We start from the raw sequence: 15,920 nt of genomic DNA, 5'->3' as shown, positions 1-15,920 counted from the left end.
AATTTAAACAAAAGATTTTTTAAGTTTTTGGAAATAATTGGTTGGCCAGTGCGACCCACTTGAAAGTCAGGGTTGGCAAGCAGGGGTGGATCTAGGGTGTAGCGAGGTATTTCATGTGAACCCCTTTGACAATTAATTGCATTGTATATATAAGATATTTTTAAAATCTTCTAGGTTGACTCAGTGTTTTATCCTTGGTGAAAATCTTGGATTTGCCATGCGTGGCGATGAGCTTTGAGTTCATTCAAGACTGATCCTCCACGCCCACCATATTTATGCTCCTTCATTATCATCACCAAAACCAAATATATTCTTGTCAAAGTCTAGCTTCTACAAACTTCCCAAATATATTCTTGTTATGCCACTATACCTAAAATAAGAAATTATTTATCATGAAATTTGCTTGCTTACGTTTTCTTTAAGCAACCTAATAATATTGACACTAATGGTACATTAAAATGTAGCTCGTGTTGTTCAAACATCTATTTAGAGTTCCTAGATGGAGAGGTTATTTTCGATGGACCATGGACTCAACTTAAGTAAAGCATATCAAAAACTTTATGCTGGAAATAAACCTTCCTAATCAGATAGAAGTAAAACTATCATTCCAAACACAGAATCACAAGCTGAAACAAAAGATCAAATTGCAAAAACAAGTGAAATTCTTTATTTAATTCCTACTGATAACACTTACATCCACACACATAAGAGTGGAGTATTGGGTGTAAAATTGAAGACAATTTCAAACTCAAATGTTGATATTTGCAAAGGCTTGAAGGGCATCACCAGTCAGCCTACAAACCCGCCATTCCTGCATAATTTGAGCTCCCATTTCTTCATAAAACTTGATCGCATTCACATTCCAATCTAGAACCACCCATTCCACTCTTCCATACCCCATTTTCGCCGCCTGAGCAGCCACAGCTGACAACAACATCTTCCCAAAACCTTTCCTCCTATAACACTCTCTCACAAATATATCCTCGATGTAAAACCCAGGTTTCGCTAAGAAGGACGAATAATTAGGAAAAAACAACACAAACCCAGCAACCACAACATCATTTCCACACGATCTGAACGTTTCCGCTTGCGGGTCGGTAATCGGGAGATCCAGATTTACTGTTTTATGAATGGGGCTGAAATTTGGGTAGTTTTGGTCGATTAGAGGGAAGGGGGTTTGAGAAACTTCGAGAAGGAAAACGGTGAAGGAGGTGAACGGAGGTGGGGAGTTTTCAGGGAAGAGAGTGGAGGAAAGTGAAGATTCTGTGGCGGAGAAGAGATGGGTGAGTCGCTCAAACACGGCCATCTGGTGGATGAGTTTGTGGATATGAGGAACGTCGACGATGGTGGCAAGGCGAATTCGGCAAAAGACATTGTAGCCAGTCGGAAGCAAGTCCTCAGAGATGACGGCAGGGGTAGGCGACGGCGGCGGTGGAGGTGCTGCGGCGGCCATTGTTTTCTCAGAGAAGCTGAAAGGAGAGGTGTCTTTGCTGAGCTTAACTTTAGGTGGAATGGGATTAGTGTTGTTGCTGTGGCATTGGACTGCTTTATAGAAGTGTACAAAAAATATTATAGAGTATTTAATACTTATATAGTCGTTTGGCGTGATAGATAAAGTATAATAATTTCGGATATAACACATGATTAATTTATTAAGTACTATCTTTGGCCACTTTTAGTTGTCATAATTTTCTTTTTAAGAATCAAACGATAAAAATTTTGACTAACATTTTACGATGTATTTTTTATCATATTGATATGCAAAAAATTGAAATTTATAGTACTTTTCGTATAGTTTTTGAATATCTAAATATTTTGTTTAAAATATCAAATTAATGTAATCTAATTTAACTTTAAAAATTAGTCAAATTGACTTTCGAAAAATGCAACATGACAATAAAAAATGGACAGAGGAAGTATGTATTTAGTTGTGAGTATTACATTGTTCTTGGATTATTTATTCCATCATTTATATCTTAGGAGTCGTTTGGTGTGAGGAGTATAAGGTATAATAATCTTGAGATAAATTGTATGAGTATTTTATCCTATTATCTCACTATTTATATTATAGTGATGAAATAAGTTATTTCATACCCATGATAGAAATAACTTATTTCAAAATAATTAATCTCAAAATAACTTATTCTCAATCAAATATTATTTCTCCAAATTATACACTTTCTTCAATTACATTATAATATTTATTTCTCCAAATTATACATTTTTTTTTATTTTTCACTTGGTGTGTGAAATTTACATTGAACTCTAACTAAATTTGAATTACGCACTACATGACTTATTTTGTGTGTGCTTACATGATTTTTTCACTCTTAATCTGAAATCTCTGATTATGAGTGAAACACATTCACTATTACACCACAACTCACGTTGGTCAAATTATACGCAGATTGGGAGGAGAGAGAACTCAGTTCCCGAAGCTTCTAGGCTTAATTTAATTATTTATCATGGAGGGTCCTCTACTTTATCAAAACAACTATTGACCCCCTAAGCTTTACAATTCACCATTCATTTCTATCATCAATCATAAAACCCTAAACCCTTGCCCCAATAAAATCCCCAGAACTACAATCAGTTCACAACAATCGTTTCTTTATTGTTAAAATGGCATTATTTCGTCGCATTTTCAGTGGATCTTCAACGATTCTTCAATCACAGTTTTCTTCAATTCGTTTGAATTCAACACTCACAAGTCCAAAGCTTTTTGTCAGCGGTATGTGCATAAACACATCAAATCTTATGATTACCTTATAGTTTTACTTATGTTCATGGCTAAGATATTTCTGAGATTTAGTATAATTTGAAGTTTTAGTTATTTTTGTTCATTGGATTCAGGAAAGTACTGCTTTTGTGCTGATTTGGTTAATCTGTTTTCCTGATAGTTATTGAAGGATTGTTATGAATAATTTCTGTAATTTGCAGTTTTAAAAAATTATTTAGTGATATCGACACCATTAGAACTAAAAACCATTCAGTTCGTATGAAGATATATAAGGAGATAAAGGTTGAGTTTTTGTAATGTTGTATGGAGTTAGTTTTGATACATATAAACAAATTCTTTCGGTATCAGCTTGTGGTATTTTCTTTTGTATTTGTGGTCTTTCGTCGAAAAGGAGTTGGATGTGTGGAAGCTGTGGTGATTACTAGTTTCTAGTTTTGTTGAAAGTTAGTGCAGTAAGTTATTAGTTCCGACTGGTTATGCTTTCAACTTTGATTTGTAAGAAAACTTGTCTGCTATGATTAACTTGCTTGGATAAATTATAAAGTGCAAGTGATATGAAAAAGATCTCAGTATTTTTTGTTGGTTGATTCATCACTCTGTATATTTGAGCTAGTAAGATAGGAGGAGATTTAATACTCTTTTTTAACGTGGTCAAAAGTTAAGGAAATGAAAGTTGGAAGGTTATGCATTTTGTTTGAATTAAATTACTTGAAAGCGTAATGTGGCATGACCTCGGGGATTTGTTGGGTCAACACGTAATGTTAGTTAGGCGCACATCATGGGTTTGAATCTTGTTACAGTCAAAATCATGGGTGGGTCAGGTGCACAACAGTTGTTCAAATCCTGCTATGTATAAAAAGTTGGGATTTAAGCAGAGACGTGTGGTGGGGTGGGCCCATTATCAATTGAGTTTTGAACTGTGTCACTTACCTTGGAGATTTCTTGGTTGTTAGGGAAAAAGGAAGTAACTTGGCGTGATATATTTGATTTAGGACCATAGTTCTAGACCACCCAAGTATTTATGAAAAGATGCTAGTTTCTTAGTAATTCATGTGCTTGGACTGTTTTTCTAATTCTAAGAGGACATACATAAAACAACATGCCCAGTTTGATCTCACAAGTGGGGTCTGAGAAGGGTAGAGAGGTTGTTTCCGATAGACCCTCGGCTCAAAAGAAGTGTAAATATACTGTACCGCACATGTAGAAGTACAATTTTTAGGCAAGCTTTGGTAATTTAAAAAGTTCATCTGAGAAATTAGTGGAGGCTCAGTTTCGTAAGTACATCTTGTTTAGGAGAACATAAGCCTCAATATTCGCTTAGAAGTAGTCATGGTGGTTCTTGAGTTATCTTACAGGTGTTAGGTGCTGCTATTGTTGTCCTCATACTACTAGAGTTGCACTTCTCTACATGGTTAACTTGTATCTATGTATAGGTTGTGCTAGTTGAGACCCAGAAGTTATTTTTACCTATAATTAAATATGTTTTTCCTTGCAACCCTTCTATGTTGAACAATTTCAAAGCAAGAAAAAGAAAAGTCGAGGATCACATATTAAGAAGCAGAATTGGGAAATCTTTGTGACGAAGTAATAATTAACGTTAGTGAAACTTGCTGTATGCAAGTGTTAAAAGTAAGTGAAAATAAATGGTCCATTTTAGGTCTCAGCTCTTTTTTCATGGTTCTTTCCCTTTGATGCTGACACTATGCGACATTGGTGCAGGGCTTTCAAGATACACTAGTGATGAAAACCTTAAAAAGGCATTTGAAGAATTTGGATGTCTTACTGAAGGTAAATAATAAGAAATTTCCTTCTCATATTCCTCTTATTTTGCTAGATTCCGATTCATCTGTGATTAACAGTCACCAATCTTTTTGCTATGTGTTGATGTACAGCGAAAGTAATTACTGATAGAGCAACTGGGAGATCAAAGGGGTTCGGATTTGTTTCTTATGAAACAATAGAAGAAGCAGATAAGGCTCGCGAAGGAATGAATGCCAAGTTCTTGGATGGCTGGGTAATTTTCGTTGACCCTGCAAAGCCAAGTATGCCTAGAGCTCCACCGCCACCTCCACAAGATCCACTGAATTTTGGGATAACAACAAATAAGACCGTTGGTTGGACTGGTCGATGATGATCAGAGACTGTCGTGCATCTTAATGAAATATTCAATTGCAAATTGCAATATCACATACACTGGCCAATGACCACAGACTCAAGTGAAATATTTGATTGCAATATAGCATTTTGTTGAACGACATTGTATTGTACTTGAATATAGTTGTTCACTTCTAAGAATATGTTTTGAGGTGGAACTCTTTCTCTGGCCAAGTGTTCAAGGATTCTGGATCCTCTTAACTTAACTCTTTCCCCCAATAATTATGTTGTCATATAGGGCCATACTTTTCAAGGATCCATTGGAGCCAACTTCTCTACCTACACCTCAGTCCCCACTCTCCTGTCCTTATTTGTGGGACTATGAGTCAATTTTTTTCGATCGTCCGAACATTTTGGTCTGAACTAGAGTCTGAGTTTTTGTATATTGGTTATTTTTCGACCAAGTAACTGGTAGTAAACACTCTATCCCCTAAAGCAGCAGAGCATGAGATTGCACAAATCAGCTAAACTTTCCACAAAAGAACTGCAGAAAATGGCATAGTAAAAAGTATTATCAATAGTTAAAACATACTCAAACTAGTTCAGAGATCGTTAAAAAACATGTTACTCAACACACCCAAAAAAGATGTTCAGTGACAATCTACATTCAAAAATCGAATATCTTATAATCTGTGATCAACCCAATATACACGGGCAACCGCTTTGAGAATTTAACAGAAGAGTCTTATCACAGAAAAGTAGTCTCAACTCCACGCTACTCAGCGTTGAGCTCCTAAACTTTCAATACAAGCTTGTGTTCTCCGAAATTAAATCAATTGAAGCCTGTGTTCTCCTAACTTTCCAAGCTACTTGGTATGCCATTCAAATACCAAATAGATTAGAGATGGGAAGATGAAAAAACCACCATCCAGCCAAGGGGAAATGTACAGAGCACCTCTTTGTTGCAAAAGAACAAATTCACCAGCCTGTAAGCTAGACCCTGCCAATGAAGGTATGGAAATTAAATCAAAATGAATAGAATAAAGATGAGCAAAGAGTCATATTCAAAACACCTTTATGTCGCAGCAAAACTGTTAATAAATTAAATACTTCCAAAGAATAACAAAGCAGAAATCAACTTCAAGCAACAAGATACAATCACTTTGGTCAAAGAAAAACAGCATAGCATACGAAAGAATACTGCACTGAGCACCGAAAGACAGGAAGCAAGTTACAGAGGTATCCAAAATGCTTGATAAGGCTGTTACAGAGATATAAATGCCATAGAATGTGGGAAGGATGAAACCAGATTAATAAACCCATACGAGAAAATCTCTAGCAATGACAAATATTACTAGGATAGTTTGCTGATTTCAGTTAAGGATGCGGGAGGCTCTGAAGCTATCTTATTCATAAAGTTCCAACATTTTGACTCTTTCCTATGAATGAATCAGCTGTAATACTTTAGCATGATGAGAAGTAGAAGCAATACTGATTGAACTAGTCCCGCAACAAAAGCTAGACATATCACTTACTAAAAAAAACTACTGGTCTTAGTTTTACATTTCAAGGATCAAAATATCAGATGAAACTGTACACCACTTCTACGATCTTAGAGATGGCATAAAAACAGAAATGGCATTAGAACATTTTACCGCTATGAATTGCAGTCTAAGGTATCACCTCAATATCACGGTCTTCTAAAAGTCATGGTAGAAAGAGATGTGCTGCTCTATAGGTATACTTTTTGGTAATGGTACTGTGTTTCTTGTACCATCCTTATCTCGGCCATAAAAACTTTTGCTGTCTCAATAGTCCCATTTTGTATTAAGAATATTGAACATCCTAAACATCCTAAAATTGAAAGACGTTTTGATTGAGGGTACGGAGAAGAAAAATAAAACAGTTCCTCTAAGTGCACGCTGTTGATCAGAAGCCTATTAATAATTTCTAAGAGAACCAATGTTATATACTCCATTGACATGGATCAGGAAGAGTTCAAAGTTTGGTTTCTGGCAGTATCACTCCATCATATTATTGTAAAATATAAGAGTTCAAGACACAGTTTATTGCATCACTGGAAAGGTAGCTGAGCATGTTAATATAACATAGTACTGCATAGAAAGTTTACCTGGCGAATCCCAGCCTATTCCTGATAATTTAACAACCATATTACGGGACCATAAAAGTACCAAGAGTTGGAAGTTGCCTGCGCAATATGCTATTCATCCTACTTCAGCCTCTTGGAGAACTAGGCATAAAATAAAAGTTTTTCCTTCTTTATAGGGCAGCAATACCATAGTGGTCAACCGACACTTTGAATTTAGAGCTTTTTTCAGGAAACTAGTTTATTTTCATACATATGAGTAAATCAACTAGCATCCAAGGGAAAAAAATACAAGACCATGCAGTGAGTTTCGCGCTAAACCTTTGGCATCCAATTTTATAAACATGCAGGTCTCAAAAATGCAGTTTTTTGCAAACTGGTAGTCAGTATCGTTAAGAACTCCAAAATCATAGCTAAATGCGTAGGCAACAGTGAAATTCATACTAAAAGGTTTAGAAGCTGGCATATTTTTTGATTTGTTACAAAAACAAACTGAAAAGGCAAAGATTTATGATTTAGAGGCTGACATTGGAATTAATGAAATCAAATCTCATTTAGGTATAAAAGAAACATAACAATGCTCAAGTATATCTAAACGGCAACCATATTCTTTAGACCGTATCTATTAAACCTGCTAAAGTGCATATCTTTGGTAAATTTTCAACCTTCAGAGAAGAACTAATTCAAAGGCAGCTTAAATTCATTACTCCATAACCGAAAAATATATCAATAACAACAACAAAATCTTCTCAATCCCAAACTATTTGAGTCACCTATACAAATTCTCTATATCAATTCAGCTCTAATTAGATTAACTTAATCCCAATACTCTTAAAAGAAGAGGAAAATCATTCAAATGCCCAAAAAGAGCATTCGTTGCGCTATCATTTCTATGCTAAAAGTACTTTAAAAGATCCAAACTTCTGGAAATAAACACCTTAAAGAATGTAAATTAAACCCCCTGTATAAAAACTGAGCAGCAGATTATATAACAAATTGAGAAGACTGAAAAGTATTATTCTACCAACCTTGGAGTGCCAGCGTTCATATTCCGACGAAGTATCCTCCCCTCACTATTTGATTCACCTGATTCAATCAACTCCTTCAACCCCAAATTCCCCACCTTCTCTTCTTTCTCAACTTCCTCTACCTCCTCCTCTTCTTCTTCTTCTTCTGTTTTCTTCTTCTTCGTCAACTTCACACTAACTCTTTCAAAATAATTCCCATAAATATACTCCGGTGTATAGCCATTTTCCTCATCAAACAACATAATATGTCCATGCCATTCCCAAACCCGATAATCCGTACCTGGGTCTTCATGAAACCCGACACATATATGATGTTCACCAATCGTAACAGCCTGACCCGAATTGGGTTTCAATGAATCAATCTTTCCAGTAAGTATTATTCTGATTATCTGTTTTTCAAGCCGGGATTCTTCTCTGGAGAGCTGGGACTTCGAGGAGGATCCATTAAGGTTATAGTCTTGATCTTCTTCTTCATCATCGTCTTCATCGGAAGGGAGGTTGTTGAAGAGAAGGTCTTCGAGTGATTGTGGAGAAAGAAATGGCGGGTATAATGAAGGAAGAGAAGAAGGAGGAGGACGGATTTGGAGTCTACCCATTAACGATTGGAGAAGAAGATTATCGAAATTTGGAGTTGTGGAATTGGAATTCATGGCGGAAATTGGATTGAAATTGAAGGGTTTTAGGAGGTTTTTGGGGGTGTTTGTATGATATAATAAAGTGGACCAGAGAATAGGCTGAAAAGAATATCTTTTGGGGGTTTAAAATATAATTTGTGTTGTTTAATTTAGACTCGTTTCACATTTATGTGTTCCAATTTTAAATGTGTATATATAAGCACATAAATAGACACATACGACTTATGTGTCGTAATACATGTAGGACACTACGTGAGACGCAAATTGCTAGGTAGGATTCCACGTAGGACATATTTATTTATTTATTTTATTTTATACAAATTTAAGTATCTATTTATACACATCCAAAATTGGAGGACATAAAATTCAAGTTTTAAAAGATTTTGGCAAAAGGGTCTGGTGGTCCCTGTACTTGTTTGTGTTTGTATTGTGAATTCTTCTACTTAACCCTTTACCAACTAAATTCTTAAATTCAATCAATTTTTTTTTTTAAACCCCTCTTACCATGTGTGCAGCTCACTCTCCTTTGAATAAATGACATGTCAAATTTATGTCATTAAAATTAATAATAATCATCATTTTCTTCACTAATTGTTATTTAAAAAAAATATTAACTAAATTTATTAAATAAAAGATAAAATAATAAGAATTTAATTTATTTCTTAAAGTAAAATCGAGCTCCTCTGCCACCATACCGTTTTCCTTTCCTCTTCTCCGGCCTTCACAAAACCAGCAATCGTAAGCGGTCACTCCACCAGCTCTGTCCGGCAAACCTTTTCGCCACCTGACCAGTTCCTCGTGTCATCTCCCGCCTCGTTCTCCCTTTCACTATTTTCATTTCTCAACACCACTGACAGCCCCATGCGAACCACCATAAATGACGTCTCCTCTCCATCCTTTCGGCATACCAGCAAACTTTCTCACCGCCTCTTATTCTAGTGGAAAAGGGACCAACATCGCCTCCCATTCCAGCGAAAAGGGACCAACGCCGCCTCTCTCCCTCTCACACCACTGCGAACCGGCGAGCACCACCATGAAACCAATGCCGCTCTCTCCCTCCACTGATAATCGTCATGAAATTTGACGTCACAAAAGTGTCAATGCCAAGATCGGTTAAGAAGATAACGATAGGGTGTGGAGAAAAAAGAAAAATGGGGTTGGGGCAGCGATGGGGTGGGGGTGGCTGAAAAAGAAAGTGTGGGGAACAAGTTGGATTTTTTTTTTTTATATATAATTTTAATAATTTAAAATTTAAAATATCATGTTCACTTGCCTTAGCACGCGTGTAGTCACACTCTCTTGCCAACTCATTTATATTAGTGTCACATAAGTATGGTCAATGGTCAGAAGGGTTTAATATGTTGTGTTTTATTGAGTTTAAAGATTCAGCTGACAAAATATTAAGTAGAAGAGTCCACAATACAAACTCATACAAGTATAAGGGTCCACTAGACCCTTTTGCCAAAGATTTTTGCCTTTCATTTCATTTGTTTATAAGATGATTAAGTTACTAACACAAGATATGACTCTCTTTTCTTATATACATGCGCTAGAAAGTGATTTGATTTTTAATACTTGTCAATCATATCATATCATATTATATCAAAAGTGGAAAGTTCTTAATCTTAAAGTTGAATTACGAAAATACTCTTCACTATCTTTTTAATTAAATAATTAAATAAATAATAAAAAGTTAATTAGACCAAATATATGGTTAAGTGTTAGAGCTTATCATTTCTCAATGAAAATTTAATTGTTATCCTTTGAGCTTCTTCCGTTTACGCTCATTCCAACAGTAGTTTAATGCTTCACACTTAAGTTATGATTAAGTCAGAACATGGCCATTCATGATTTGTTTAGTTATTAAGATTGATTCTACCTTTCATCTTCCACATTATTAATTTTCTCTTAAAATTATTTCTTATTTTTTACATTGCAATACTCTATAAAAGCTTACAAGAAGTTGTCTTTGCTCTATTATTCTATTTGTGTTCTATCGGTCAGAAATTCTCCTTTTTAAGGTATATCTATGATTTATATGTATCTATGTGGTTTAAATCTCATTCTTGGTATGTTTGAGATTGTATGTTATTTAATATTAAAAAATAATTATATTTTAAGTCAGAACTATTTATCCCAATGAAAGATTTAGTAATGTACAATACATTTTTCACTGAATGTTATACACAGAGATTAATTATTTTAAATGTATATACTTTTATTCATATTGTCATAGAGTAATTCCTTTAATACTTTGTTAATTTTATTCTGTTAGAAATTTATTTTATTTTATTTTCCACTTGCATATTGCAATTTGGTGTAGAAGTTTTTAGATTAAATGAATTTTTAATCGTCTTTAAACTGAAAGAGTACATCATATTTGCTTAAGAAAAAGTTCAAATGAAATTCAAATAAAAATATTAATTTATCAATTTTTTGTTCTCCATATATAGCTTTTATTGATGGGATGCTAGGTATCCGAGCAACCTCTCTTTTGTAAAGAAAGAAATCTTCTCTATTTTTGTTATGACAAATGTTATAGGCTTAAACTTTGATCTTCATCTTCAATTATTATTACATACAATTTATAATTAACTTGGTATAATGGACATACCACTTCCGTTATTATATATTAATAACTTAGCGATAAATTCTTCTTTCTTTAGGTCATTTTTGAAAATGCTTAAAGTAAAAAATGATATTAATGTAAAAAACCGTGTCGCAAATCAATAACATAATAAGTTGATACAAAAAAATATCAAGAACTAGAGAGATATCAATATCTACAATAAAAATTTTGATCATGATAAAGAAATTGAAACATCGAAGTAGAACATATACAATTAAAAATAACATCTATAAGAAAGTATTAGGTACAATATAATTATATCACGTATTTACACCTAATAATATTACAAATGAACTCATTTTATATCGTGCATATCTAACTAAATTATGAGTACACTTCTCAAGTTTAGATGACATTGAATAATCAACTCAATTATTTTAACTATTCTTTAAATTGAGCATGTAAGTCTTTTAACATTAAATTTTCTATATATCATTATACACATAATTTAATATTATATTTATCTATATATACTAATTTACACCAGACGCAACACTTATTAGAGACATATTTTGATTATCTAGATTGTAATAAAAAAATATTATCAATTAAATTAGGGTATACGTGCATGGCACATAGCCAGAAACTAGTATGTATATAATTCAAAGCAATAAAATACTTTATATAATTAATGATAATACACACAAAAGAAAATCAAAATTTAAATTGAAAGTGTCTAGTTGAGATGTTTAATTAAACTGAGTTTAGCTAGAGTATTTAAATGAAATATCGTAACAAACTTTGAAGCACTAATCATGTATCAGTCTTGTTTAGTTTTAAAATATTTTCTAGACACAGTACATTTTGTAACTCAACTGTCAAAATTGAATAATATTTGGGTACCTTCAATTCAAAAGTTGTTAACTCTCATACTCAGAAAATACAAACTATTTAACGCGTTTAGATAATTCCAAATTTATTTGCCACATCTAAAGCATCATAGTCGGGCGTCAACCCCACGTAGGCCTTCTTCGTTCCATCAGGCCTGAACCAGGATAACAACACATTGAGCTTAGATATGATTGAACAATTCGAAACAGCATAATATTGGGAAGTTTAAACTGAGATATGAAAGTGTTAATGCAAACTAGGAGATGCAGAATAATGAGATAAATTGCTTAATGCACAAATTACCACAAAACTAAGCTTAAAAGTTGAGGTTTTTGAGATTATTGGACAGGCATCTACAACCTTATCGGGAGAATGGTGTACGATATAGAGATGTGGAGCTACCTTTCTCTGTTAAAGAACTCGAGGCTAAGAGAAGTAGAGAACAACTAATGTGCCTATTAACCAAACAAAAAGGCAAAAAACATAGAGCAAGAAGAAAGTAGTTTACCTGATCAACGTATTGACTTTCTTTGCCTGGATGTCATACATTTTCTTCACCGCATCCTTAATCTTCTATTTGTCAGCATGAACGTCAACAATAAATACAAGTGTATTATTATCCTCAATTTTCTTCATTGCAGACTCGGTGGTAAGAGGACATTGAAGAATCTGGTACTGATCAAGTCTGTTCCTTCCAGGTGCACTAATCCTGGGATACTTGGTATCTCTGTCCTTCTTCAATGTCTTAGGCCGATGAAATGTAACTTTTGTTCATATCTTTTTTGATGTCTTCTTAAAGGTTGATCCCGACTTCACAGCCTTGGCTGCCTTGACAGCTTGAGCTTTGAGGTCACCTTTTTTTACCACATCTGCTGCATTGGCAATTCCAAGTCCAGACTAAGTAAAACAGATCAGGTATCTCTACTAGCAGGAATATATGCAACAGAAATTCATTGATCAAATTTTCTCATGCAAATCAGTTTTGATACTTCAACTCGCATCACTTCGGTTTCTGTTGCATCACGAGATTCCAGGTAGATAAACAGTACTAGTAAACGATATAAATCTAACACCTGAATTTACAGTCAAACCTAAAAAGTCACATCATTGCAGTTAACGCTCATGGTTATCAAGTTAAGTACCAAGCCATTCGCCCTTACAGCTAGCTCTAACTATCTCAACATGAATAATTGTGGCTCTAAGCATATGTCCCATCCCCATCTGCCCAAAACTAGATAGGTAGCCTATGGATAAGTCAAACAAACTGGCCTAGAAAACCGCCGCCATAATCTTCAAAAAATCCTTTAAAACATAGGTCAAAATCTTACTGCTTACATGATTTCCAACTGCAATTACTTATAGGAAGTTCACTGATAGCTTCATATTATATAGTAAATCAGTTTTGATTCTTCAACAACCTACATTACCTAACCTAAATACAATGCATTCGTCGAACAAACTGGCATAGACAACCACTACCATTATCTCGAAAACATATCCTATATAATCCAAAATCCTGCGAAATTTCTAGCTGGAACTAGCTCCTCTGTCACTTAGCATTCAAACAAAAATGACAAACCCAATGTAATCTCACAGGTAGGGTCTAGGAAGGACACGTAACCTTAATTTGAAAAGGTAGAAAGGTTGTTTACGATACACATTCAGCTCAAAAAACAATAAAAAGAAATCACTTATACTCAAACCTTAATATAATTATTACAACTATGACTCCCTTAACTTCAAAGGAATGCAGCAAATCCACAAATAAAATGAGCAATCTATTCAACAAATATGTTAACATCCACAACCAAGCTTCATAATTCTGAAACTCAACAATGAAATCTAACTAGTAGAATATTCAGCCATTAAACTACTTTTGTTCAAGCTTCCAACAACATATGAAGCTTATTACTGAACACAATCTAAAATGTATATCTAATTGGAGTTAAAATTATAAATCAAATGAGAAAATTAGTAAATTCAAACATGTACCTTTTGCGGGAGCCATTAGAGACTGTTATAAACCCTAAACTGCAAAACTCAGCTCCCTGATGTGCTGCTTAGGGTTTTTCATTGAAGACGATGATAAAATATATTAGGGCCAGGCTAATTGGGCCGTTTCTTTGAGGTACATAGATATGGGCTTTTAGTGACTCAAGCTGACTGAAAAAATTGAATAATCAATTTGGTTATGATTTGAAATTGAAATTTGAATATTTTTGACATGAAATTTCGATAACGAAAATAGTACTTTTTCTAGTAAACATGAAAAATATTACAATTTATGAAAACTATTATGTTTTTATAATTTTACTAAATGAGTAAATTATAGTTCAGAAATAAGGTATTATAATATCATTAGACATAATATTAACAAGTTGCATATCTTGATTATCTTTTATAAATAAATAATTAGGATTACGTATTATTATAAACTTTAAAATACACATTATTTAGTGTAATTCCACCTACTGAGGTTGAGAAAAATGGAGTGTATTTGAAATACACATAATAACAATTAGGGGTGTTCATGGGTCGGTTTGGATAGGTTATTGGTCAAAATCAAAACCAAATCAACTTAGTCGGTTTTAAAATTATCAAAACCAAATCAAATATAATATATATTTATCGGTTTAGTTGTTATCGATTTCAGTTTGGTTCGGTTATTAACCATATACAAAAATAAAAGAAACAATTCATTCAAAACGTGAAAAAAGTGACAATAATTCATTCAAAACGAAAAATAGTTAGAATGATTGGTTATTACATAACTTTTGATCATTGATTTATTATGAATTTTTGGCCTAGAAGGAAGAGATAGTGACATTTTCAATCCCACAAAGAATTGTCACATACACTTATATACATGAAACCAATAAGATAAATGTTCTCACCTTGGGCATTTTTGCTTTTATAAATTATAAGTAAATTATAAATATTTTTTTATGAAAACAGATGTATAAGATTTTTAAAATTGTTTACAAAAATAATATATTATGTATGTATAATAATAAAATATATGTATATAATTTGTCGGTTCAGTTCGGTTATTTCTTCGATTTTTTTGAACAAAATCATAGCCAACTCAAATACTATCGGTTTTTAAAAATCTAAAATCAAACCCAAATAAAATCGATTTATTTAATTGGTTTGGTTTGATTTTTCGATTTGACGATTTTTATCCAAACCGTGAACACCCCTAATAACAATAACATATTCAGCGTAAGCCCATCTAGTGAGGTTTGGAAAGGATAAAATGTACACATAACTTATAGTTATCTTGGAGTAGATAGATTGTTTTCAATAAATACGCACTTCAAGAAAAAACAAGTCCAAAGCAACACAAAAAAAAAACAATAGAAATGAAAAAATCATGGCAAAGTACTCTAGATAACCTGACAAATCCTCATGAATGGTTATCACAACAAGATAATACAACAAAGAAAGTACAAAAAATAATACTAGATAGTAACCAAACTCAAAGAATAAGAAACTGCAAGAGAAATATTGTGACTAATAGTACGGAAAGATAAGCAAAACAATGTTTGACTGTCTAACTAACCTTATATCCTAATTTGTGTCTTCCATAACCTCATATCTAAAGTCATATCATTAGTAAATCAAAGTTTTGTCATGTCTTGACTTGTCTAATCACTTCTCCTCAGTACTTATTCACCCTACATGTACCTCTCTAAAACCATCTACAACCAACCTCTTATGCATCAGCACCAGACATCCTCTCAATCCAATAAATCGACAGTAATAGTAATGAACTATTTTTTAATATAATCATGTTACATATACGTATAATCTCTTTAAGAACATTGAGCACGTGTCTTCTTCTTTTTTTTTTGCA

At 33.5% G+C, this 15,920-nt stretch overlaps 3 protein-coding genes and 1 pseudogene across 3 annotated transcripts; 1 reads left to right on the top strand and 3 right to left on the bottom strand.

The window, feature by feature from the left end:
• Positions 1 to 619: 619 nt before the first annotated feature.
• On the bottom strand, positions 620 to 1,542 carry LOC125807038 (probable acetyltransferase NATA1-like). Its single transcript, XM_049486794.1, has one exon. It carries the CDS (start codon positions 1,451 to 1,453, stop codon positions 749 to 751), a length of 705 nt encoding a protein of 234 aa, XP_049342751.1. The 5' UTR covers positions 1,454 to 1,542; the 3' UTR covers positions 620 to 748.
• A 962-nt stretch (positions 1,543 to 2,504) lies between these two features.
• Positions 2,505 to 5,052, top strand: LOC125807042 (organelle RRM domain-containing protein 2, mitochondrial). The gene is made up of 3 exons (XM_049486798.1): positions 2,505 to 2,731; positions 4,460 to 4,528; positions 4,633 to 5,052. The coding sequence occupies exons 1-3, from the start codon at positions 2,623 to 2,625 to the stop codon at positions 4,869 to 4,871; spliced, it is 417 nt and encodes a 138-aa protein (XP_049342755.1). The 5' UTR covers positions 2,505 to 2,622; the 3' UTR covers positions 4,872 to 5,052.
• A 337-nt stretch (positions 5,053 to 5,389) lies between these two features.
• Positions 5,390 to 8,655, bottom strand: LOC125807039 (uncharacterized). Its single transcript, XM_049486795.1, has 2 exons — positions 7,970 to 8,655; positions 5,390 to 5,834 (listed from the first exon to the last, which is right to left on the bottom strand). Exons 1-2 carry the CDS (start codon positions 8,617 to 8,619, stop codon positions 5,828 to 5,830), a joined length of 657 nt encoding a protein of 218 aa, XP_049342752.1. The 5' UTR covers positions 8,620 to 8,655; the 3' UTR covers positions 5,390 to 5,827.
• Positions 8,656 to 12,103: 3,448 nt separating this feature from the next.
• Positions 12,104 to 13,285, bottom strand: LOC125806961 (60S ribosomal protein L23a-like; annotated as a pseudogene).
• Between the last annotated feature and the right edge of the window lie 2,635 nt (positions 13,286 to 15,920).

Source organism: Solanum verrucosum, unplaced genomic scaffold (genome assembly GCF_900185275.1).
Source record: "Solanum verrucosum unplaced genomic scaffold, falcon-dt-bn FXZP01000196.1, whole genome shotgun sequence".
Classification (NCBI taxonomy): Eukaryota; Viridiplantae; Streptophyta; class Magnoliopsida; order Solanales; family Solanaceae; genus Solanum; species Solanum verrucosum.
The sequence above is the reverse complement of the archived record's forward strand: the minus strand, read 5'-3'. Positions and strand labels throughout refer to the sequence as shown.